A 27,507-nucleotide genomic window follows, 5' to 3' on the forward strand; every position below is an offset into this window, starting at 1 on the left:
GTACTTTTTGAAAGAGTGAAAAATCAATTTAACTTCTATCCATTCTACACCACTCAGGATTTTACAGACCTCAGTCATAACCCCCTCAGCAGTCTCTTTTCCAATCTGAAGAGCCCTAACCTCTTTAGCCTTTGCTCATATGGGAGCAGTTCCATTTATCATTTTGGTCGCTCTTCTTTTAACATTTTCTAATTTTGTTCTTATCTGTTTTGAGATACAGTGACCAGAATTGAACACAATACTCAAAGTGAGGTCACACCATGGAGCAATACAGAGGCATTATTATATTCTTGGTTTTATTTTGAATCCCTTTCTTAATAACTCCTAGCATCCTGTTTGGCCACCGCAACACACTTGGCAAAAGATTTCAGCACATTGTCTATGACACCTAGATCTTTTTCTTGAGTGCTGACTCCTAAGGTGGACCCTAGAATCAGGTAACAATGATTTGGATTAATCTTCTCAATGTGCATCACTTTGCATTTGTCCACATTAAATTTCATCTGCCATTTGGATGCCCAATCTTCAAGTATCTTAAGGATTCCTGCAATTTTTCACAATTTTGAACAGTTTTGTGTCATCTGCAAATGTAATCACCTCGCTCATCATTCCGATTTCCAGATCATTTATAATATGTTAAATAGCACCGGTTCCAGTACAGATCCCTGTGGCACTCCACTATTCACCCTCCTCTATTGAGAAAAATGGCCATTTAACCAATTTCTAATCCACAGAAGGACATTGCCTCCTATCCCATGACTTTAATTTTCTCAGGCGTTTCATAAGAACTTTGTCAAAAGCTTTTTGACAATCTAGATACACTACATCAACTGCTCACCTTTATGCACATGTTTATTCAAGTCTTCAAAAACATTAAGCAAATTGGCAAGGCAAGACTTCCCTTGGCTGAACCCATGCTGACTCTGTCCCAATAAACCACTTTTGTCTACATGTTCCATAATTTTATTCTTTATAATAGTTTCCACTATTTTGCCCGGCACTGAAGTCAGGCTTACCAGTCTGTAATTTCTACAATCACCCCTGGTATCTTTTTTAAAAATTGGCGTTACATTGGCATTAACATTTCCTCAGCTGAGAAATGGCAGGTTACAGGACAAAAAAAAAAAAAAAAAAATTTATATTTGTAACGGAAATCATTCTTTGGTCCACAAACAAGAACCCTATTGTTTTACAGGCATATAAATCAGTTTCAAAGAGTCCAGTTTTCCAAGTATTTAAACCCTTCTATGTAGCAAAAAATGGCTTTGTAAGGAGGTTCTATCATTGCCACTATTAAGTTCTTCAGTGTCTTGCTATGAACACTTCCAGATTCTATTATGGAGTGACAGACTACATATACAGTATCAGATTCTGTATTCATCATATTTTCTAATCAAGACTTCTATCAGATCTTCGGTTTTCTCCTATTTTTTCTGTTCTCACAATGAAAATACAGGCAAAGGAAAGAGCTAACAGAATAAAACAATTAAGAATTCTACTAATCTCTCTTTTAAAAAACCTTAGGGCACAGAAATAGGTTGGCTTCCAAACAAACAAACAAAAAAAAACCAAGAAGTTTTGTTTGAAGTCTTAACCGCAGTGTTATTCTTTAAATAATAAAATAACACAAATGGAGTCTTAATACCTTGACAAGTTCTTTAAATACTGCATGCTGAATCATTTTCCTTTTGTTAAGTCCAGAGGCCATCTCTTCCAGATCAATAGCAGACCTAAATCAAATAAAGCAAAAACATCATCAAGAAATGCCTCAATCACATTCTGGACAGGTTGCCCAATACATTTCACAACATTAAAGAGAGAGACAGTATATAAAACATTATATAATAGAGAAAAGCTCCTTCAAAGGCACAATCCAACAGAGATGACCGACTAACTTTAGTAATACCCGATATCAAATCATGTAGCAAGAGAGGAAATGGGATGCCTTGTAGGCTGAAGAAAAGTTGTTAATTGGTCAGACAAAAGAAAAATGATGCTTGGAGAAGAGGAAGGGAAAGGAGGAGAGGTAGGAGAAAAGAAATATGAGAAAGGGAGAGGAAACTAAAACATATCCACAACATACCATATACCCAAACAAACCAAAGCGCCAAACCTCCTCAACAAGACACACTTGTCCCACCCCACCTTTATCCCATCCTACTACACAGAACTTCCCAACATTTCACATATGCCCTGCAGGACCCAGACTGTAGAAGCCTGTCTGGCATTGATCTAAACTTCGCAACCTCTGAAGCTGCCATCAAAGCTCACTCCAGCTATGAGATCATTTAAGTTTAGCTTTACTTGGATTCCATCACTTTTCTATATAATGATCCTCTGGAAAAGGTACAGCGAAGGGCGACGAAAATGATAGTGGGGATGGGACGACTTTCCTATGAAGAGAGGCTGAGAAGGCTAGGGCTTTTCAGCTTGGAGAAGAGACGGCTGAGGGGAGATATGATAGAAGTGTATAAAATAATGAGTGGAATGGATCGGGTGGATGTGAAGCGACTGTTCATGCTATCCAAAAATACTAGGACTAGAGGGCATGAGTTGAAGCTACAGTGTGGTAAATTTAAAACGAATCGGAGAAAATTTTTCTTCACCCAACGTGTAATTAGACTCTGGAATTCGTTGCCGGAGAACGTGGTATGGGCGGTTAGCTTGACGGAGTTTAAAAAGGGGTTAGATAGATTCCTAAAGGACAAGTCCATAGACCGCTATTAAATGGACTTGGAAAAATTCCGCATTTTTAGGTATAACTTGTCTGGAATGTTTTTACGTTTGGGGAGCGTGCCAGGTGCCCTTGACCTGGATTGGCCACTGTCGGTGACAGGATGCTGGGCTAGATGGACCTTTGGTCTTTCCCAGTATGGCACTACTTATGTACTTATGTGTTTATCCCATGCATTCTTGAATTCCATCACTGTTTTCACCTTCACAACCTCCTGCGGGAGGGCATTCCAGGCATCTATCATCCTTTCTATGAAAAAAGTATTTCCTGACATTGCTGCTAAGTCTTCCACCCTGCAACCTCAACTCATGAGCTCTTGTTCTACCACTTCCCTATCTCTGAAAAAGGGAAGTTTGCATACTAATATTTAAACATCTTTATCATATCCCCCCATACCTCCTTTCCTCTAGGATATACTTATTGAGGTTTTCAAGAAATCTAGACTGCCCCAATTTGACTGCCCCTACTTGACTGACTGTACATTTGTCCATTAGATTGTAAGCTCTTTGAGCAGGGACTGTCCTTCTGTGTTAAATTGTACAGCGCTGCGTATCCCTAGTAGCACTTTAGAAATGTTAAATAGTAGTAGTAGGTTTTCAAGTCTCTTCTCAAACGTCTTCTGGCACAAGCACCATATCATTTTTGCTACCTTACTCTGAACTGCCTCAACTCTTGATGTCCATAAGAGGCCTCACCAAATCAGGCAATGAAATTTAAGTGTTTTAATTTTTCCAATACTAAAAGGTTAAAAATAGTATATTTTTATGATTGATGACTGGTTAAGCCTGTTTATGCTGGTGATTCTAGCATAAGGTAGAGATCCTGTTCTTTCAAATTAAAACTTCATAAATAGAGGTTGAATGAATTGCAGTTTCGCTTATGGTGCCGAAACAAGCCCAAAATCCTTTTTCTGCCCGGTTTTGGTCTTGGATGAAACAGACCATTTTCAGTGGAAGCCAAAAATTTGTGCTTTATCCTGTTTATCTCCCTGTCCTCTGAACAGGAGTTGCCTCTCCCCCCTGCCCACCTGTAGGTGACCCCCTCAGGCCTATTGTACAATCCCTGGCAGTCTAGAGCTGTAGACAGGGTAAGAGTGATCCCCACTCACTCCTGCCCACACTGGCTCTGCACTCAAAATAGCTGCCATTACCTCTAGTGGCAATCTTGAAAGACTGCTGTAAAAGGTCACAGCAGCAGTTTTGAGAGTAGAACTGACATGGGCAAGAGCAACTGGGAATCACTACTGCCCTGAATATACCACTAAACCATTATGGATTGTAAGGAAGTTGGGGGGGGGGGGGGGGGAGGCTACTCTGTATTCCTTTTTGTGTGTGTGTAGCTTTTGATACAAAAAAAAAAAAAAAAAGTTTAGCAGGAAATTTTAGTCTATATACTTGGGATAAGCTCTTTAGGAATTAGACTCTCTGTGGAGATATGTGGAGCAAAGCCAGCCATTGTAAAAACACTGTGGTTTTTAGTTTCACTTTTCGTTAACTAAGGTCCACGTGTACCAAGGCTATTTTCTTGGGAGGTCAAATATAGTCTTTCATTATTTAAATTATTATATATATATTCTGACTTGGTTACTATTTGGGTGATTCTAAAGAATTTGCAGGCTCTGTTGAGTATAATGAAAATGCATTTTAATCAAACTTATGGCATGAGAAACAAGACTATGAAAAAGGAACCTGCAGTGATTGTTTTCAAGTAAAGTACTGGTCAGCTTACAATGTTAGTAGGGAAATGGTATTACAATGAAATGAAGTTTATACATTAGAAACTAATTTGAGAAATGTACTGCTCTTGATTTTAATTTTTCAAAGCATATAGTTCTCACATTCAGTGACATCAATATGCTTTTTTATTCTGGATTGTGCATCAGGTTGGTATGTTGTCCTCAGTATAGACCAGTGTCTAGACTCCTTACCCTATTTTAGTAATAAACTATATTATGCTTATCCTTAAACAGTTTTACAACTAAATACAAAACAGGAAACATCTTAATGCTACTTTCTCTTGCTACCTGTGCACAGTTTGGGTAAGCATAAATAACTGGTAATCATAAAATTATTTATTTTTTCTATGCATTCTCACAAAATTCCACTCTCAGAGGATAGTTAACTACATCTGCATTGACTGAAGAACCAACATGCCAGATTTGTTGAGAAGTCCTTGTTAAAATGGCTCTCCCAGTTGTCAGCCTCTGCTTGCAATTCCTGTTCTGGGTTTAAAAGAGGACTTTCCAACTGCAAGCTCTGACAATCCCCAGTGTGCCTCATTGGTTCACATTTAAACAACCAATTTTTTGTTTTTGCTTCTGATTTCAGCTTTTCAATTCAATTCTTGCATACCACTAATATCCCCCCTTCCAGGGTTGTGTGGTTTACATTCTAGGTGAGACAAAAGCAGATAATGTTAGTGCGAGTCAGTATGAGAAATATTAGAGACCATTGGTGTAATGTATGAGACTAAAAACATTAAAGGATAGGATAATGGATGATACAAGGAAGTAGAAGTCATAATGGATTATTATGAAGCTTAGGCTGAAACCAGACGACAAGTTTCGGCTGCAATTTCAGTTTAAGCTAAAACTGAAAAAAGCTGGTTCGGTCAGCCTCTATTTAAAAATCAAAATAAAACGTGAACACTATAATAAATATTCAGTTTTCCATTACATTTTTTATTCCATTTTTTCTGTTATTTGGAGCAGTACACCTGTAAGCTGGATTTCCGCTTACATAGTTAGTACTGGTGGTATTTTAATGAGACATACTTTAAATAAATCCTTTTGGCAGACATGCCTAAATTTGCATGTGGAAGGGGGGAAATGCACCAATTTGTGCCAAGTGACAACTAATTTACTGCACTCTATAAACTATGCGGATAACTGGGAGACATGCCTATGCTCTACCATGTGTACACCCCCTCGCAGTTAGGCAGTATGGCACCATCTTATAGAATAGTACCTAGTGCACGTGGAGGGGCATATCGAAAGGGACACCCAAGTTTTGTTGAGGACGCCCTCGCAAAACGTCCTGATGGAGGGGCGGGGAAACCCGTATTATTGAAAAAGATGGACGTCCATCTTTTGTTTCAATAATACGGTCGGGGACACCCAAATCTTGAAATTTAGGTCGTCTTTAGAGATGGTTGTCCCTAGACTTGATCGTTTCTGATTTTCGGCGATAATGGAAACCAAGGACGCACATCTCAGAAACAACCAAATACAAGCCCTTTGGTCGTGGGAGGAGCCAGCACTCGTAGTGCACTGGTCCCCCTGACATGCCAGGACACCAACCGGGCACCCTAGGGGGCAATGCAGTGGACTTCAGAAATTGCTCCCAAGTACATAGCTCCCTTACCTTGTGTGCTGAGCCCCCCCAAATCCCCCCCAAAACCCACTACCCACAACTGTACACCACTACCATAGCCCTTACGGGTGAAGGGGGGCACCTAGATGTGGGTAGAGTGGGTTTGTGGTGGGTTCTGTAGGGCTCACATTTACCACCACAAGTGTAACAGGTGGGGGGGATGGGCCTGGGTCCACTTGGCTGAAGTGCACTGCACCCACTAAAACTGTTCCAGGGACCTGCATACTGCTGTCATGGACCTGACATTTGAGGCTGGCATAGAGACTGGCACAAAATATTTTGAAAGATTTTTTTTTTAAGGTGGGAGGGGATTAGTGACCACTAGGGGAGTAAAGGGAGGTGATCCCCGATTCGCTCTGGTGGTCATCTAGTCAGTTCGGGCACCTTTTTGTGCCTTGGTCGTAAGAAAAACAGGACCAGGTAAAGTCATCTAAGTGCTCGTCAGGGACGCCCCTTTTTTTTTTTCCCCATTATAGGTTGAGGACGTCCATGTGTTAGGCACGGCCAAGTCCCGCCTTCGCTATGCCTCCGACACGCCCCTGTGAACTTTGGCTGTCTCTGCGACAGAAAGCAGTTGGGGACATCCAAAAATCGGCTTTCGATTATACCAATTTGGATGATCCTGTGAGAAGGACGCCCATCTTCCGATTTGTGTCAAAAGATGGGCGTCCTCTTTCGAAAGTAAGCCTGATAGGCGCCTAACTGCCAATTAATGGTGCACTGCATGTGCCTAAGAGGCACATAGCTCTAGACATCAATTTATAGAATTGCCCCTTAAGTGTGCACTTTTCAATTTATTTATTCTATCTTGATTGGAACCAAGGCTGGTACCTGGCACAATGAATCTTTATTTAAACTGCCAATTTTTCCTCTTATCACATATAAGACTGATGCTGGAGGTCATGTCAGCCATTTTGCCAGCAGAGATGGCATGGGCAGGAGTGACCAAGAATTGTAAGGTAGGCCGGGGGGGGGGGGGGGGGGGTGAGACTGGACTGGGCCATTGTGGTTAGTTTCAGCTTCTGTTCTGGCCAAAACAGAGCAAAGATTTCTGGCTGCAGATTCGGTGTTGATTAAAACTGGTTTTGTCTCCTTCCCTTTCCCCACCCCAGCAGATCCAACATCTCTCCTTCTTCCCCCTTCCTTGGTCCAATATTTCTCTTCTCTTCCCCCATGCCTCACTAGTGCTCAAATCATTGCCATTTGGCATGCTGACCCTCAGCCATGTGTCCAAATACACTGCTAGGGTTCAGGCGCCACTGCCTGCCTTTAGAAGTATGGGAGGGGAGTCAGAGGAGTCTCCATGTGGCATCTATGGCATGCTCAGATAGATGGGGGGGGATGGAGGAGTGCCTACTGGGGATGTCTGAGCAGTCAAAAAAAAAAAAAAAAAAAAAAAAAAAAAAACAGTGTCGGGGGGGGGGGGGGGGGGGGGGGGATTGAGAGCTGCCATCAATTCATGGGCCTTTTTAAACAGTGGTTTAAAAATCACAGCATACCACTGTATGATGGCAACAGGTGTTGAAGGGGCTTCTCAACCACTCGTTGAAAGTACACACAGAAAAGTGGCAAACTACCTGTTTCGGTCACTAGGTGTCACCATACATAACAACCAAACAGATTATAAACCCTGTAGGGTACACTGTATACCTGAATGTAGCTCACCTTTAGCAACTGCTGAAAAGGTGCAAGTTTAATCTAAATAAACCATTAAGAAAGCCATGTGGTTAAGTCACCAGATTTCACAGTACAGTTTACAACAAATAAAATGAAATGCACACTAAGCCAGCCCTGCAGGGAAAGTGGTGTAGCAGCATTGAAGGAATGGAGGGACGTACTGAGAACATGCCTTGTGGAATTATTTCTAGTTCCCTTTTGAGGAAGGGAAAAAGATTTGGAATTGGGATCAAAATTGAGAGACATTTATACCAGACTGCTAATGTTGATTTTTTATTTTCGTTCTTTTTGGCTATAAATTGTTTAAATATGATTTCTCAAATTGAATGGTATATCAAGTAAATAAAGTAAAGTCTTAAACAACTATCACGATTCCTTTGAAAGTTCACCAGCCCCAACTGATTTGGGGAGTAGAAAACCCCAAGTTGGGAAGAGAATCGGAGATCCCCCACATGACACCACATAGTGCAGACTCTGTGCCACCAGACCAGCTTACACACAAGTATCTACTGCCTGTGTGGTTCAGCACAACAGAAAACTGACAGCATATAGCCTGCTTCACATATTTTGTCCATTTTTAACTTACTTGACATTTTCTCTCAGTTGTTTCACCAACTTAATGTTAACATCAGCTTCCAGTAGAGCTGTGCATACTTCTTTCAGCATAGCACTTAGGACCTGCACACAAAGAAGAGGATTATATGCTTGTTCTTATTACTAATGAGCTAATACACCAGTTTCTCACCATTCCATGCGACCCATACTTAAAAACAAACTAAATTTATTTTGCAAAATAAGACTCCTTGCCAGTACCAGACATAGGTCAGGATCATTATATAATCTGTTCTCCTGACAATGACATCATGGCCCAGCACCTGAGTGCCACAATATTGCTTTCTCTTCTGCTAATAAGGTACTTGGTATGCTACTCTGCTTTATTATGAAAGTTAACAATCAAGGACTTAGGCTGAATACTTATTCTGAGGTTCATGTTTTTATCCAATCAGGCTCTACACACTTGTTCTGATTTTTATTCTACATAAGCTATGGCTTTAAGTCTGATTAACAAGCAGGCACTGACACACAAATGCAAAGTGAAAGCCAGCTACCATATTTCTGCTCAGTGGTAAGAAAGACAGCTACCAAAAACAAATATACATACTTTTCATTACTGCAACATTTACGCTGGACTCTCCTGCTTGGCTGGTCTCTATGTATTGGCAGGAGAGAGACCACACAGAGTGTGGAGGTGCACTGAATCTATGTATTGAGCATCCAACATCAAAAACCACACTATTAAAAAAATGATTTTAATGTCTCCAGCATCACTGCACAAAAGATTATAAATGCATTATAATGTAAGAAAAATAATTGGGACTATCACATGTTCAGCAGAAACACAGAATCCAGGACTGAATAGATATCTATTCTATTACAGATATCAGAATGGCTTTGAAAACGGTCCCTTTGTGAGCTTAGTTGTTTCAAGTATATTGTAATTATTTCTGTTTAGATTTCCTAATTTTTTTTAATTATTATTATTTGTTGCCAGTACTGGAACAAAATTGCTTGTTTTGTTATAAAACACAGTAATTTGAAAAAATTCTAATTAAAAAAAAAAAAAAAAATAAAACATGGTCCCCTTTATGTTTTCATACTGAAAAGGTCAAAATCATCCTTAATGGTTGTTCTCTCTCTATCAGAGCTCATACAAACATAGAAGGCAATAATTCCCTCTCTTGCACAAGTATAACATTCGAAGAAACTTAGCACCCACAGAGTTTAATCAAACCAAACTGTCTTCCTATAGGGTTGATTTCTTTAGTAAAGCAAAAATGTTTCTTTGTTGATGCTAACCAGAATAACAGTTCTATTGCTTAAGGCAATGATTTCCAGCCCTGGCCTGTAGGCACTTGTACTACTACTACTATAACCAAGCTAATTTATTCAGGATATCCTGAAAACACGCAAGAGATTTATCTGCATAAGCTGGAGACCCAATTTATGGAAATCTCTTATAGAACATAGAAAATGCCTTCATTGTGGCTGTCCAGAAGATCCAATTAGTTAGGTATGTCTACAGGACTGGGATGAGACATGCTAATATAAGGGATATTATATCCCTTATATAAACATAGGTTTGCTAGACTCAAAACCTGGAATGAATAAATACAACTCCCATCCTTCCAATGCCAGTATTATCTCTGTAACACACACTGGACAAAAAGTATTACTAGATACTGCACTCCCACACATAAGGGACTTCAATAGCTTCTGTCAGCTCACTTCATCGCTATAGTGTAATCTCAGTTAAGTAAATACTGATCCTACCAATGATGATTGTAATTAGAGGACCAGTGCCCTATAGCTGAGAGTTGAGCTAGCACTTGAAATTATCCATCATTCTTAACCATCCTCCAGATGTTGCAGCTGCACCTCTATTTCTAAAAAGTCTTCCATACTGTTCTGGAATTTTCTGGCCTTTTCTTTTGGGTCTGCTCATTTCTGTGAGTTTCCACTGACAGTGGCAAGACAGGAATTTCTGGCTGACAACAAACTGACAAGACCATTGCAATGACATCCCAACCAGCTGTCTTGTTGCAAACAAACTGACCAGACCCCCCCCCCCCCCCCCCCCCCCCCCCCGCTGTCATGACATCTCAACTGGTTGTTACTGAGCAGAGGTGTGTATGCCAAGGACACTAAGGCCCTATCACAGGTCTCCTATGTACTTGCAGGATTGCTGACTGGGTGATATATGAGGTGGTCCTATGTGATGGGAAGGGTATATAAGTAACTGCTCATCTAAAGAGACTCTGAAATAGTCAGGATGGCAGGAGAGTTTCATGTTCCTGCCACACTCTATCTCCAGAGGGGGTACTCTTCCCCTCCTTAATAGAAACTAATTCTCTATAACTATGAATCTTTCTTTCATTTATTCTTTCTTTCTCTGCTTTCTCTCTGTTCTGTGACCTTTGTAGGAGGAACAAACTTTCTTCCTCCTTTCTCTCTTCTTTATCTAATTACTTATAACTACCAAAGGTACTGATGTTAGATTTTGTAAGTTTGTTATAACTTGAAACTGATGTCTGATGCTGTGATGGTGGGTAATTAAAAAGCCTTAATTCTCTCTAATTCCTGTACAATTTTTTCTATAATATTTGATAGAATTCTTAAGTGTTTTAGCGAATAGCAAAATTGCACAGCCTAGAACAATACCTCTTCATTGATGATTGTTGCATTGCTCAACGAACGCAATGCAGAAGTAATTTTCCGTCCAAGGTCCGCCAAAACCATTTTGGCTACTTTAAATCACACCCAATGTAGCCTGTGGAAAGAAAACAAATTTTTTGTACCACCGATATTAAAAAAACAAAAACAAAACTATTTTTAAGCTGTCTTCTGCTTTTACACAGCACAAAACAAAAGCGGACAAACCAATCCTATGTAAACAATCCAGGACAAAAAAAAAATAGGCATGGATGAACGAACGGTCTTCCAGTAAAGTTTAAAGGACACACTTAAAAAGAATAATGACTTTATTGGCAATAGAATCCTGATACAATTGATAAAACAGATGATCAAGAGACTCGACAAGGACCTGTGTTTTGGTGCCACCAGGCCTGCGTCAGGAGTCACTACCTTATGAGAATCTTACTTTGGTGATGGACGTCAAAGAGGATGCCAAAAGCAGCACCAAATGTGCTTAACATATATAATAGTGAAACCCTTTCAGCTTAGCACTCAACAGTGCACAACGCTTTCTGAGTAAGCGGAAAAAGGATCACTAGCAAACCAAAGTACATAGTTGCTCCAAGTCAGCAATTGAAAATACTTTACAGAGAGACTGCCTGACCAATGGACAACAGAGTAGAGATAAAAACTAGGGCTGCATTTTGATTAAAATTTTAATTGTGATTAATAGCATGATTAAAGAGGTCCCCCGCCCAAACCCACTGCAGCTCTTTGTGATTCTTTGCAAGTCATTTAATCCTCCACTGCTCAGATTCACAAGGAGCTGCGGGGGGAGGGGGGGGGAGACAAAAACAAGAACATACCTTTGATCGCAATTACAAATTTTAATCGAAATGCAGCCCTAAAATAAAAAATAAACAGTAGTGAAGAGGTAAGAAATACAAAACACATATTGAAAAGTTACAAGTTAAAGAATCTAAAACAGCATGCAGAATAGCTATAAAACAGCCTTACAGTTTTCACAGCATACTTCAGAAAAGAAAGCCTAATAAAAACATGTTCAAAATCTTTTGTGCCTTATCAACCAAAGAGTACGGGAAAATTAGGTTCTTACCGTGATAATTTTCTTTCCTTTAGTCATAGCAGATGCAGCCATTACAGATGGGTTGTGTCCATCAACCAGCAGAGGGAGATAGAGAGCACACTTTTTTCAGTGCCTCATACCAGCTTGCTCCACTGCCTCTCTTCAGTATTTGAAGCTTCCAAAGCAGTATGGCAAACCGCAATGGGAATAACATGAGCTTTCCTCACAGCGAACGATGGCCCTACAACAAAGGGCATTAACTCAGAATGGAGGGCATAAACTCATCCTCCCGGAGGGAATAAACTCATCCTCCAAAACATGAAACTGGAGGGAATTAAGTCATCCTCCTTAAATTGAACAAGAATCCTGAAGACTGTTTTCCAACTTTCTCCCAAGGACGGAATCTCCAGGAAACATGAACAGAACCTGAAACAGATTTACAGCAGATAGCAATCAGACAGGGAGGGATCATGGCTGCATCCGCTATGACTAAAGGAAAGAAAATTATCACGGTAAAAACCTAATTTTCCCTTCCTTGTCATCAAGCAGATGCAGCCATTACAGATGGGATGTATCAAAGCAATCCCTAGATAGGGTGGGAACAAGTCACACCACTCGCCAGCACTTGCGCTCCAAAATGTGCGTCCCTCCTGGCAGCCATATCCAGCCTGTAATGTCGTGCAAAAGAGCTTAGAAGCCCATGTTGCTGCACTACAAATCTCTTGGAGAGAGTGCTCCAGTTTCAGCCCAAGAAGAGGAAATTCCTCTAGTGTAATGCGCCTTAAAGGCATCAGGCGGAGTCCGGCCGGCAAGCAAATAAGCTGAAAAGATAGATTCTTTGAGCCAGCGGGCAATAGTGGCTTTAGACGCTGGAGACCCTCTGCGAGGACCTGATAGCAAAACGAACAGATGATCAGAGGTCCTGAAAGAGTTAGTAACTCGCAGATACTGCAGCAGAGTCCTGCGCACGTCCAACAGGTGCAATTGCCCAAAAGATTCTGGAAACTCCTCCTTGACAAAGGAGGGCAATAAAATAGGTTGGTTTAGGTGAAACGCTGAAACCACCTTAGGCAAGAAGGAAGGCACGGTCCGAACCGTGACCCTGGACTCTGAAAATTGCAGAAAAGGGTCTCTACAGGACAGCGCCTGGAGCTCTGACACCCGTCTCGCCGAAGTAATGGCCACTAAAAAGATGGCCTTCAGTGTCAAATCTGTCTCTGAGGTGGTTCAAAGGGAGCACCCTGAAGGGCTTTCAGCACTAGCCCCAGGTTCCAAGCTGGACAAGATGCACGCACGGGAGGACGGAGCCGAAGCACCCCTCTAAGAAACCGTGCCACATCTGGATGAGCAGCTAAAGACATGCCTGCAACCTTGCCACGCAGGGAGGCCAACGCTGCCACTTGCACCCGCAGGAAATTATAGGCCAAGCCTTTTTGTACACCATCCTGCAAAAAGTCCAGAATCGGCGAGACAGGAGCCCACAGGGGTGTGATCTCTTTGGAAGCACACCAGACTTCAAACTGGCGCCAAATCCTGGCATAAGTCATGGAAGTGGAACGCTTGCGGGCTTGCAGGAGAGTGGTAATTACTTTATTGGAATAGCCGTTCTCTCAATTGCGCCCTCTCAATCGCCAGGCCATAAGACCAAATCGGCCGGCGTCCTCCATGGTCACCGCACCCTGTGACAACAGGTTGGGAACCAGAGGTAACTGAAGGGGATCCTCTACGAGCATCTGTCGGAGGTCCGCATACCAAGGCCTCCTGGGCCAATCCGGGGCGACGAGAACCACTTCTCCTGGATTCAGCCGAATCCGCAGGAGCACTCGCCCTATCAAGGGCCACGGAGGGAACACATACAGTAGGCCCGGAGGCCAGGGTTGAGCCAAGGCATCCAACCCCGCCGAGCGAGGATCTCTCCGTCTGCTGAAGAAGCACGGGACTTTGGCATTGGTGCTTGTCACCATTAGATCCATCACGGGCTTGCCCCACTTGGCACATATCTGCAGGAATACTTCGTCTGCAAGTTCCCACTCCGCTGGATCGATCTGATGCCTGCTTAGATAATCGGCTTGCACGTTGCTCTGACCTGCAATGTGAGCTGCCAACAGAAACTGTAGATGCAGCTCGGCCCAGTGGCAAATCTGTTCGGCCTGCGCGGCTAGCGCTCTGCACTGAGTGCCGCTTTGTCGATTTATGTAGGCCACTGCTGTCGTGTTGTCCGACATCACTCTGACAGCCAATCCTTCCAGGGTCACTTGAAAGGCCAGAAGCGCCTGAAACACCGCTTTCAACTCTAGGCGGTTGATGGACCACTCCGACTCCTTGGGTGTCCATAGACCCTGGGCATGCTTCCCCTTGCAATGTGCGCCGCAGCCTTTCAGGCTGGCATCTGTCACCACTAGGCACCAATCGGGGAGCGCCAGCAGCATGCTGTCTGAGAGCCACCACTCCATGCTGAGTCAGGCCGCAGGGAGCCAAGAGAGTCTGCATTGATAATCCTGAGATACTGGAGACCATCCTTGGAGTAGAGCATACTGTAGAGGTCTCAGGTGCGCTCTCACCCAGGGCACCAGTTCCATGGTGGCAGTCATCGATCCAAGCAGCTGGACAATGTCCCAAGCTCGCGGGCGGGGCATCCTCAGGAGCAGACGGACCTGATTCTGAAGCTTGCACCGCCTTTGCTCGGGTAGGTACACATCCCCCGAGGCTGTGTCGAACCTGGCCCCCAAATATTCTAGAGATTGCGAGGGGGTCAGGTGACTTTTGGCCAAATTGACGACCCAGCCCAGAAATTGAAGTACTGAGACCACTCTGGTTGTGACATGCTGACTCTCTGCAGCAGAGTTTGCTCGAATGAGCCAGTCGTCCAGGTACGGGTGAACCCGAATACCCTCTTGCCTTAGAAAGGCAGCTACTACCACCATAACCTTTGAAAAGGTGCGGGGAGCTGTGGCGAGGCCAAAAGGCAAGGCCCGGTACTGGAAATGCTTTCCCATCACCACAAACCTCAGAAACTTCTGGTGCGGGGGCCAAATTGGAATGTGCAAGTAAGCTTCTTTCAGGTCCAGAGACGTGAGAAACTCTCCTGGCTGTACCGCCTCAATGACGGAGCGCAGGGTTTCCATGTGAAAATGCCGCACTCTCAGGGACTTGTTTAATTCTTTTAAGTCCAGAATAGGGTGAAAAGACCCTCCTTTTCGCGGCACCACTAAGTAGATGGAGTAATGGCCGCAGCCGTGTTCGGCGGGAGGTACCGGGGACACGGCCCCTATTTGAATCAGACCTTGCAAAGTCTCCTCTACCGCCGCCCGTTTGGCGGCAGAACCACATCGGGACTCCACAAACACGTCTCTTACAGGGGGCGTGAAATTCTATTCTGTAACCGTCTCTGATCAGGTCCAAGACCCACTAATCTGAGGAAATGTTGGCCCACTCCTCGGCAAAGAGGGAAAGACATCCTCCGATGACACGACTCGAGGAGAGGGCCGGCGCACCATCATTGAGAGGGTCGCCCCTGAACTCCAGGCCTTGAGCCAGCGGCTGCGGAACGTCTGTCCGAGCGAAAGGAGTTCCTCTGCTGAAAACGGGCACGAGAAGTGAACCAAGCAGAACGCCCCGGGCGGTACCTTCAAGCTTCACGGAAGCGAGGTCTGTAAGAGGAGTGGACCGCCGCACCCTTAGAGGAAGGCCGAGGCCTATCTTCGGGCAAACGCTGGGGTTTAGCCTCAACCAGGCCCTTCACAATTTTCTCCAACTCCTCACCAAACAGGAGAAGGCCTTGAAAGGGCAACTTCACCAACCTTTGCTTAGAGGCCATGTCCGCCGCCCAATGCCGTGGCCAAAGAAGACGGCGAGCCGCCACTGCTACTGCCATGTGTTTAGCCGAAGCTCTGACAATATCATAAAGGGCGTCAGCAAGAAAGGACAAGGCCAACTCCATCCGCGAAGCCACATCTGAAAAGGGCTCCGCTCCATCAGCAGGCAGGCTCTAGCAGCATAACAACTGCATGCAGACGCCCGAATAGTGAGACCTGCAAGTTCAAATGACCGTTTAAGTGCTGATTCCAGCCTACGGTCTTGAATATCCTTCAGGGCAACACCTCCTTCAACAGGGAGGGTAGTTCTCTTTGTCACAGCTGTGACTAGGGCATCCACTTTAGGCATAGCAAAGCGAGCCATATGCTCCTCACTCAGAGGGTATAATTGCCCCATAGCCCTGGAAACTTTCAACGGCCCCTCGGGGTCAGCCCATTGAGCCGAAATAAGCTCTTGGATGGAGTCATGCAAAGGAAAGGCTCGAGCAGACTTTTTCGTACTAGCCATCCTAGGATTCACAGAGGATGCTGAGCCACTGGCAGGGTCCTCAATAGAGAGAGCCTGCAGGGTATCAGAAATAAGCGCTGGCAGCTCATCACGGTGGAAAATCCTCACCGCGGAGGGATCGTCTAGATCCTGAGTCACTTCTGCACCAGACTCTGGCTCCTCAGACCATGAAGGCCTGCCAGAGTCCTCCGAATCCTCACAGCCCGACAACGGGGGGGGGGGGGGGGGGGGGGTGGGAATGGAGGTGCAGCACTCTCTGAAGGGGAATGAGCCCTTCTGCGCTTCATATTCTGCCGATTATCAGGGAATAACTCCTCAGAGGGCATACCCAGGCTAGAATCCACCGGGGGGGGGCATTAGAAGAGGCCCCTGCAGGGCTTTGTGGGAGAGCTCTTTTAAGCATGTATGCTTTATGCATTAATAAGACAAAATCAGGGGAGAAAAAAAACTCACCCTGGGCACCCGGATCTCTGCCGAGGCTAGTAGCTCTCATATCAGCCTCACTCCGAGGCCTCCCCCCGGGCTCAGGACTCTCCATTTCAGCGGAGGTCGCGCCATGTGGTAAATTCAAAATGGCGTCCGCTGCCAGCTCAGAGCGCGAAGAATCGTCGCTCACCATGCTCGGGCCGGCTCTAACGTCTGTACAGCTCGATTTACAGAGCCCCGCTGCTGATCTGCGCTTGCCACACTTGGAACAGCGCTTTACATTCTCTGCAGCCATTGCCGAAAACGGCGGTAAAATTCAAAATGGCGGTTCGCGCCAAAATCGCCCCGATCGCGGGCCCACCCCGAAGGAGTCAGAAAACACTCTTACCTCACTGGACCGAGTATCACAGCTCCGGTCCCACAGAAAAAGGCAAGGAAAAACCTCTGTTCCTTTTTTTTTTTTTTTTTTTAACGCTGTGAGAAAAGCAGAGGTAAATAGAACTCCGGAGGCTCAGGTGAGTGGGAAAGGCAGGGAAAGGGTGAACCTATGTGCCTGCATCCACTGTTGGTGGGGAAGGACAGGGAAAGCTAAGCAATGTGTCCACATCCACGGAGGTATGGGTAAGGCAGGGAAAGGGCGAACCTATGTGCCTTTAAAGTGAAGCTGCTATAGCCTCCAACACCCCGGCTAACAACTGGCAAGCCAGGAGCCATCTCCAGGCAGATTTTTGATGGAGCTCGAAGATGCTACAACCACTCTGCTAGGGGAGATAGAGATTACTGAAGGAGAGGCAGTGGAGCAAGCTGGTATGAGGCACTGAAAAAAGTGTGCTCTGTATCTCCCTCTGCTGGTTGATGGACACAACCCATCTGTAATGGCTGCACCTGCTTGATGACAAGGAAAGCATTTTTGGTGTGGGTTGAGGGGGGGGGGGGTTGGTTCTTCAGTTACGATTGCTACTGTATTGTTTCCATGAACAAAAACAAATAAAATCAAAGTGTGAAAAAAAAAAAAAAAAAAAGACTGCAACAAGCAGTACAAACTGTTCTTTTAAACATAAACAGTTAATAAACATACACATAAACACACCAAAAATACAACCGACAAAGAAAATTTCCATCAATAATCTTCTGCACATTAATGCTCATAACTCGCATGATAAGTAAACCAAACCATTGCCAACATCCCTCCTGCCTTAAGAATCATTTCTATATACCACAATCCTTTCCTCTCTATAACCCCCCACCCACCCCTACCCAACACTGGAACAAATGAATATCAGAGGCAACAAAATAAAACAATGAGAATCCTATGATACACCAATAACGTAAGTGTTACATGTATGCTAACTCATTTTATCAAGCAGTTTTTCAGTGCCCTTCATTGACAGCAACAGCACAAAGGAAATATGTACAGCAGAGTAAGTAAACTGTAGCAACACTGCATTTCAAAAAGACCATTTGTTTTTAGAATTTACAGTTTATTCTAGTGTGTACAGACAGTGTTCCCATTATGCAGACTTCAAAACTTCTCCCTTTCTGCCACAAAAGTTCTGATGGAAAGATCAAAAGTGTGACATGACCCTGGGAAGATCCAATCACATACTACAGACTGAGAAAACTCGCTACATTTTGTAATACAAGAAGCCTGCAAATTGGTGGGAAAATGTGAGATAAAAATGCTACAAATAAATAAATAACCACCAGAATTCTCCTCCTAAACAGATGTTTTGCAAGTGAAAATATCCATGTGTTATGACAAAAAAGACCCTGGCCAGTCTTGAGCCAGTAGACTGGTGGGGGTGAGAGGCTGGAATTTTGCCCTTCAGACACTATGGGCCAGATGCACTAAACTTAACGAGCCCTTAACAAGGAAGCAGTAAACCCTGGCATGCACTAAACACTTTTTTCCTATAACGGTAGCAGCTAACGAAAACTGAATGCAGATGAGCAAATCGTGTAGAAACCCTATTGTAATGAGATGCACTAACCTTTTCCGATTGCCTTAACGCTGGAAAATTCTGGAAAATCTAACAAGAGGACTGTACCTTTCATTGGGGCTGCGCGGGATTGGAAAAATTATTAAAATGTTTTTAAAAAATCGGGGGGGGGGGGGGGGGGGGGGGGCTAAAACAGCCAAGTGCTCGTCATGGACGGCCATTATGACCGTTCTACACCCGAAAAACCGCCCAAGTGCTCATCACTTTATTGATAAATGTTCAATAAAGACTTCATACAACTTAAAAAAGTGGAAAAAAAATCCAAGTGCTCGTCCTTTTTTTTTTTTTTTTTTACAAAACTATTAGTGGGATTTGAACCCACCACCTATGGATTACAAGACCGTTGCTCTAACCACTCGGTCACAACTGTACTTACTTGGATGTCCCTCCCTTACTTTCAGGTCTCTGAGCTGAGTGAAGCACAGCCAAAAAGGAAGTTTTTATTATTGGGGGGGGGGGGGGGGGGGGGGGGGGAAGACCGCCCAAAATGGCTTTTTTTTTTTTTTTTTTTTTAAGCGAAGCTTTATCTAAAAAAAACAAAAAAAAAACAGGCTCCGATGCTGCAGGCTCTTTTTCCGACATCATTCAACCCCAGAATAATAAAAACGTCCTTTTTGGCCGTGCTTCACTCAGCTGAGAGACCTGGAAGTCTCTGAGCCAATCACAGCGCGATTAACTGAGCTAAACGTGCTGTGATTGGCTCAGAGACTTCCAGGTCTCCCAGTAAACTCTAAGTAAGATTTTACTATATGTCTTATAAAGCTGCATTGGTAGTGATTGTAGGGAGCTCCTCAAATATCACTTGCTCGAAAGTTCCTCACCCAGGTCCGCCTCCCAGAGTTTAAAGGTTCCAAGTATATCGCCTTTCTAGGGCCCTGGCTAGTTGATACCACTGAGATAATTTATTCAAAATGGACAGAATGGCCATGAAGACTTGATCGAACTGAGTAAAACTGGGTTTAGAGGACAACCTTTGCCCCACAGAGAGAAGATAGTCCTGCACTGGAAAAATGGAAAAAATGAAACATATATGGTGGTTAAGGATAGTCCATGCATGCTTAATTTGATCAAAAGGAGGAGAAAACATTCCCCTCCTCCCCCCCAAGGCCACCAGCCCGCTTATTTTCGAAAGAGATCGCCGGCCATCTTCCGACACAAATCGGGAGATGGCCAGCCATCTCCTGAAACCAGCCAAATTGGTATAATTGAAAGCAGATTTTGGCCGGCGCCAACTGCTTTCTGTCACGGAGCCAGCCAAACTTCAAGGGGGCGTTTCGGTAGGGTAACGAAGGCGGGACAGGGGCGTGCTTTGAGATAGCCGGCTTCGCCCGATAATCGAAAAAAGAAAGCCGGCCTTGACGAGCATTTCGCCGGCTTTACTTGGTCCCTTTTTTTTCACGACCAAGCTTCAAAAAGGTGCCCCAAATGATCACCGGAGGGAATCGGGGATCACCTCCCCTTACTCTCCCAGTGGTCACCAACCCCCTCCCACCAAAAAAAACAACAACAACAAAAAAAAAAACTTTTATGCCAGCCTGAAATGTCATACCCAGCTCCCTGACTGTAGTATGCAGGTCCCTGGAGCAGTTTTTAGTGGGTGCAGTGCACTTCAGGCAGGTGGACCCAGGCCCATTCCCCCCCTACTTGTTACACTTGTGGTGGTAAATGGGAGCCCTCCAACCCCCCCCCCCCCTCAAACCCACTGTACCCACATCTAGGTGCCCCCTCTTCACCCATAAGGCTATGGTAGTGGTGTAGAGTTGTGAGGAGTGGGTTTTGGGGGGCTCAGCACCCAAGGTAAGGGAGCTATTTTTTTTTTAAATTTATAGAGGTGCCCCATAGGGTGCCCAGTTGGTGTCCTGGCATGTGAGGGGGACCAGTGCACTACAAATGCTGGCTCCTCCCATGACCAAATGCCTTGGATTTGGCCGGCCTCGGTTTCCATTATGGGCGAAAACAGAGGCCGGCCATCTCAAACATTTGGCCGGCCCCAACCGTATTATCGAAACGAAAGATGGCCAGCCATCTTTTTCGATTATACGGTTGGGTCTGCCCCTTTGCGGAGCCGGGCCCGAAGATGGCCGGCGCTGTTCAATTATGCCCCTCCAGATGACCCAGATGTTAGGAGTGGAGGAGTAGCCTAGTGGTTATGGGTGCAGTGGAAAGAGGAAGGACTATACATAGAGTTATTAGCTCTTTCATCTGGCACTCTTGGCAGCCCAGAGTCTCAGATAATAGAAAAGGCAATATAGTCTTGACATCCATAGGTGGCTGGTTTGAATCACCCCTCTGCTCTTTGTGATCTTGGGCAAGTCAATTAACTTATTGCCTAATATACAAAATTAGACTGTGAGCCCTCCAAGAACAGAGAAATACCCAGTGTACCTGAATGTAACTCACCTTGAGCTACTACTGAAAAAGGTGTGAGCAAAATCCACATAAATAAAATAAAAAATAGATAGCGACAGCCCCCAGTTTTCGACTTTTGAAAGACACTAGGTCCCAAACCCAGCAGAAAGCCCAGGCTGCCCACCAGTGACAAGAACGGGTTCACCCCCCTTGCCTCTCCAATGGTACAACACTACTAGGACTGGGACCAGGCCTTGCTCAAAGAAAGCCAGAATCTGTTCTTCCCCAGTAACCCAACCTGTTGACGAAACGCAGGTTCTAGAACAGAAATACATCAAATGGTGCACATCAACTCTGCCAAAAATTTAGAGGAGTGAAAATACTTGCACCAGAATGCAATTCATGTAACCAACTTTAGTGTGGCCACATTATTCAAGTAAAGATCAGGAAGTCAACTCCTCCCCACTCCCCCCCCCCCATGCCAGATGAAAGAGCTAATAACTCGTATGTACAGTCCTTCTTTCCATTGCACCCATAACGATAACAACATTTGCAGTAGACATATTAGCCTAGGTAAGAGAACCATTTTACTTAAAACTACTCTTTGTAAAAAACTAATTGGAAGGTCACTCCATGTAGTGCAGAGCCGTTTCACACTCTCCAACCTGTCAGTTACGTTTTTACAGTAAACCCAGGCATAGTCTGCACTGAGGTACGCTCCCAGGTATTTGATTCCCGTTTTCACCCAGGGCAAAGGAAAGGCTCTGAGACTGGTGCTTTTGCAGGGGTGTGTGAAACGTAGCACTTCAGACTTCCCAAATTTGATGCTCAACCCTGCAAAAGACCCAAAGCCCCGTATGATGCGAAAACAAACTTAAGGGTGGTAGAGGCTCTTTTGAGAAGTAACAAAATATTGGCAAAAAGATGTATTCAATGTTCACTGTGCCCCACCACAATGCCCCCTACATTGGGATCCTGACATTTTTGCAGTCAGTGGTTCCAAAGTAAGAACAAAAAGGTAGGGAGAGGGAACAGCCCTGCCAAGATGCAAATATTTTAAAAATTTATTTTAACCACTTTTAACCCACATAAACTAGGTGGTTTCCATAAAAACATGCATACTAAAAATAACAAAATACATCTTCATTAACATACATGACATGAAGTGCTGCCATCACACAAACATTCCAAACCTGCATTGCCTATCGGAAAAAAAGCTTGTACAAAAAGCTGTGTTTAAAATTTTTTTAAATTGTTGAATACTAGTGCTTATACGCAACTGGCCAGGCAGGGAATTCCACATAAGTATTCCTGAAATTGAAAAAGCTGATGCTTGGGTAATTGCATAATGCACAGAAGATACCAAATGCAAATTCAAACATTTAGTAAAGTCAGATCATATAGCGTCCAGATGAAAAAGTAAAAACCTGGCCAAAATACCATGGCATTTTATTATGAATCACTTGATAAATGAGAGTTAAAACCTTACACTGTACTCTATATTTCCTAGGCAACCAGTGAAGTTGTTTCAACACTGGTGTGCTATGTTCAAATTTAGAGATGCCAGTAACCAATCTAGCAGCTGTGTTCTTTACTATTTGTAATGTTTTAAGCCTATACTCTGGAACACCCAAATAGAGAGTTACAGTTATCTACTTTTGACAAAACCGTCTCCTGAATAACACTCCTAAAGGGCAACTGGACATAATATAGGTTTTAAATGAAACAACATTCGCGGTTGGTGAAAGGCTGACTGAACCACATGCACAATTTGATCTTTCATTGAAAGCTGAGAGTCGAAAATCACACCCAATATCTTTATCTCCTTTTGTACAGGTACATCATTTTCTCCCACACGAATAGCCAAAGGCCAGCAATCATCAGTTACTCTTCCTACAGTGAGGATTTCAGATTTACCCACATTCAAAGTCAACTTATTAGTTGTCATCCATTTACAAGTCTTATTCATAATATTTCAGTCTCACAGATAACTCCTCACCCCATGCAGTAATTGGGAAGAAAAATTGATCATCATCAGCATAAAACCAGTACTCCACATGTAATGATTCTAATGCCTCACACAGTGGGGCCATATAAATGCTAAACAGGAGCACAGACAAAGCCAACCTCTATGGGACACATCTCAACATTAACAATGATCTGTGCAGTTGGGTTACTATACAACATCCTAATCCAGCCCGGTGATACCAAAGTGCTGAAACACCCAAAACAAATACTTCCACACCACTTTGTCAAAAGCTTTTTCAGCATCCAGGCTGGTCAGAATCATATCCCCCGGAGTGGAGCTACCTTCATGCAAAATGCGACTAACCTTCAGGATGTTAGCAGAGGCAAACCTGATCTTGATGGCTAAGTTGGGGAATAGTGACCCAGCCTGGACACCAAAACCACCACCATAATCTTTATCCTGGTTAAGGATATGGGTCGATAGGATCCCACTAGCTTGGCATACTTTCTCGGATTTGGTAAGACTTATTATAGGCATGGTTCAAGGAGGAGCCCATAACCTGAGTTTCCTGAATTGAGTTACGCATTTGGATGAACGGAGGCACTATGATGTCACAAAGTATTTTATAAAATTCAGTGCTAAGACCGTCCGGCCCTGGAGTTTTGGCCAGTCTGAGGTTCTTGATTGCCTTTTGAACTTCAAGGCTACCCAGTGGAGCGTTAAGGCTAGCTACCTGCTCCTGTGTTATACTTTAAAAAAAAAAAAAAAAAAAAGAGAACGCCACACTTGAAATGCATCCTGAGTCGTAAAATTGCACAAAATCGCACTGTATATCTGCAGGTTTAGTATGGATAATACCATTGGTGATTCTTATTTTGCTGATATAGCTTTTTGAGGAACGTTGCCGTACCAGAGAGGCTGACAATTTTCCCATCTTATTACCCCATAGCTAGAGCCTATATTTATATAGCTTGATATTATATAAAGCCCTGTGATCAAGAAGCTCCTGCAAACGCAGAAAAAAACGCAATGCCTTATACTTACCTCACAACATAACACAAACAAATTCACCACCATAAACAAACCAAATTTATCCCTTCCCGTATCGGATACATTGAAAATTCTTGGAGTTACCCTCGACCGGCATCTTACATTTGACAATCACGTGAAAAATACAACTAAAAAGATGTTCCATTCGATGTGGAAACTAAAAAGGATAAGACCATTCTTCCAGAGGACCATCTTTCGCAACCTAGTACAATCACTAGTGCTTAGTCACTTAGACTACTGCAACGCACTTTACGCCGGCTGTAAAGAGCAAATCATCAAGAGACTGCAAACCACCCAGAACACCACAGCTAGATTCATATACGGAAAAACAAAATATGAAAGTGCTAAATCCCTGAGGGAGAAACTACACTGGCTTCCACTTAAAGAATGCATCACGTTCAAGATATGTTCTCCAGTTCATAAAATCATCCACGGAAATGTCCCAGCCTACATGTCAGATCTGGTAGACCTGCAGCCCAGGAACGCTAAAAGGTCATCTCGAACATTCCTTAATCTGCACTTCCCCAGTTGTAAAGGCCTAAAATACAAATTAACGCATGGTCTAACTTCTCCTACCTGAGCACACAGTTGTGGAATGCATTGCCGCACAGCTTAAAAACTACTTATGAACTAACCAACTTTCGCAAAGCCCTAAAGACCCACCTATTCAACAAGGCATACCAATAAGAGCAAAAACTAGAAATTTAATACATAGCAACCTTACCTATTATCAACAATGTTCTTGCTTATACCTACTTGTCTGATTTTCGATTACGCTATTTTCTATGACATCTCCACCTTACCTATTACCAGTAACATTTTTATACTTAACTTGTCTGAATCTCGATCATGCTACTTTCCATGTAACACTAACTGTAATCTCCTAATCTACCATCTACGAACAACAACACATTATAAGCCACATTGAGCCTGCAAAAAGGTGGGAAAATGTGGGATACAAATGCAATAAATAAATAAAACTTCTTGACAGCTAGGAAATCTGCACAAAGCCGATCAGTGGAACTGGACAAAAAAACGGCAGCTGCTGTCACAGAGCTGAATCGCTAAGGGGCTCATTTTCAAAGCACTTTCAAAGTTCCATAGGTTACTATGGAACTTTGTAAGTCTAAGTGCTTTGAAAATACACCTCCAAGTCAATCAGCTCCTTCTTCCGTTTTTTTTATTGATAGTGTATGTAGTGATTTTTCCCTGAATGACCACCTTGGCCGCTTCCCAATAAAAATGAGGCCCAGCATCCCCTACCGCATTTTTCTCATAATCTAACCAAGCCTGGCGGAGATAGATGTGAAGTTTCTATCCTGCTAAAGTGCAGGGTTCATGCTCCATCTCAGTAAGCGTAGAGTTCCCCCCCCCCCCCCACACTGCATGGATACCATGACTGGGGGATGGTTCGACAGTTCATCTGTCTCTGTAGAGGAAGCCACTACCCTGCAAATCAGCCCCTGTGAAAGAAGAGCATAATCCAAGTATGATAGACCCCATGTGGATGAGAAAAATATGTGCAGTCCTGCTCATCCACATGAAGCAATCTCCAGATGTCCATCACATCTACATCCCTGACAAGAAGATTGACCCCCCCCCTCCGGTCCATTGTGGTCCTTAGAAGGCTTTTTAGGGGGTTTATAATCAATACTAGCGTTGCAGGTAATGTTAGTCACCTCAGATGGTTAGCGAATAGTCATCAAAGGTCGCCAGCTTAGGCGACAAGGAAAAAAAAACCAACAACTTATGGGAGTATATATTAGAGGCATAAACACCATAAAGGGTCACTCTGATTCCCTGTAGGGTGCCCACAGCCACCACATATCTACCCTCCAAGTCCTGATACAACTGGTGAAGGGTAAATGCTAAAGATTTCCTATCTAAAATGCCCACGCCCCTCTGATGGCCATTGCAGGCCACAAAAAAAATCATTCACCCACCCAGTCCATTTTTAATTTCAAGTGCTCTACTGTGGTCAAGTGTGTTTCCTGCATGAGAATGTCAGTGCACTTCTGTTTTAATGCTTGGAGGATCCTAGCTCTTTTAAATGGCGAGTGCACCCCATCTACATTAATAAACACCACCTTCAAATCAGTCATAACCATAGAAGCATAGGGGAGAATCCAGAAGATGAAAGTGAGGCTCAAATGAACGGACCAAGAGCTCCCCAGCTAAACCCCCCCCCCCCCCCCACGCACACTCAAACAGTTCCTCCCTGGAGAAAGGGCAGAAAGAGAACCACCAACCATATACATAAGTGAAAGAGAGAGACAAAAAAATACCCTAACCCAATCCCACTCCCCAAAGGCAACTATGAAAGACAACCCCTCCCACGGCCTCCAAACCCTTACCCACACAAACCCCTAAACAAACATAACAACCTCCCGAGCCACATGTGAATATCACACCAAAGTTCCAACATACAACCAGCACCCTGATCCAGTCACCAACCCATCCCCATCTCCCCCCCCTTCTTAAATATAATACAGGGGATGGCCCCCCAAGCTGCTGTGTGTGGAAAAGCGCGGGGTACAAATGAAATAAATAAAACTGACACAAGCAATATGTCGGAGAAACTGCATTCCTGGAAAGCTGCTCAGCCAGGTCATGAAGCACCTAAAAGGGAGCCAAAAAGCCAGTCCAGAGTTACCTCGTTTTAATATAGTGGCGCGGATCCCCATTAAAAGTCTCACAGGCCCATCCATCGGACCCCAGCGGCCTCCTCGCATCATACCCAGTGTTGGGCAAAAGCAATCTAAGGGCCAACCCAGCAAGACTCCAACAACAGGTCTGCTGAAGAGCAGGAGTGGAGGTCCCTCTATTGTCCAAAAAAAGGTGGAATCGGGATAGATGGTAATCAGGAATTGGCAAAACAGCTCACAATGGTGTATAGTAAATCCTATCCATCATGCTCTGAGCCGCTGTCAATATAAGAAAAGGCAGCAACTGATCACTGCAGTTGGTCCACAAATTTCTTCAGATCAGTATGGTCTGTGAAAAACAGAGCTTTATTTTCATGAAGCACATACACCTTTGCAGGGTAAAGAATTGAAAATTGCACTCCTTTAGGAAAAAAGTGTTTGCAATGCTGACCCATCTGCCTGCAGAGGTCAGAAACCATGTCTGAGTGGTCCTGGAACTACAGGACCCGAGCGCCCTGATATTGACACTGAGCCCTGAAAAGTTGCATTAGCTTCTCTTTATTAGCGTAGATCAGCACACACGTCCATCACTGGCCAAGGCCTCGAGTCTGTTTTGTAAGCATGCCCATACTATGAATTCACTCCACCTTCATGGAAGAGGTCTGAGGACAGAAGGCCCAGCTT

General features: G+C 43.9%; 1 protein-coding gene across 3 annotated transcripts in view; it reads right to left on the bottom strand.

The window, feature by feature from the left end:
- The window catches only part of SRP54 (signal recognition particle 54), a 144,492-nt gene that overhangs the window by 105,850 nt on the left and 11,135 nt on the right, over positions 1-27,507 (bottom strand). For all 3 annotated transcript variants that reach the window (XM_030214192.1, XM_030214193.1, XM_030214194.1), the window contains exons 2-4: positions 11,002-11,110; positions 8,369-8,460; positions 1,646-1,730 (exon numbers count right to left, since the gene is read on the bottom strand). In XM_030214192.1, coding sequence (XP_030070052.1) covers positions 1,646-1,730; positions 8,369-8,460; positions 11,002-11,079 — 255 coding nt within the window. In that variant the 5' untranslated portion in view covers positions 11,080-11,110. The remainder of the gene's footprint in view (positions 1-1,645; positions 1,731-8,368; positions 8,461-11,001; positions 11,111-27,507) is intronic.

Source organism: Microcaecilia unicolor, chromosome 9, assembly GCF_901765095.1.
Source record: "Microcaecilia unicolor chromosome 9, aMicUni1.1, whole genome shotgun sequence".
Taxonomy (NCBI): Eukaryota; Metazoa; Chordata; class Amphibia; order Gymnophiona; family Siphonopidae; genus Microcaecilia; species Microcaecilia unicolor.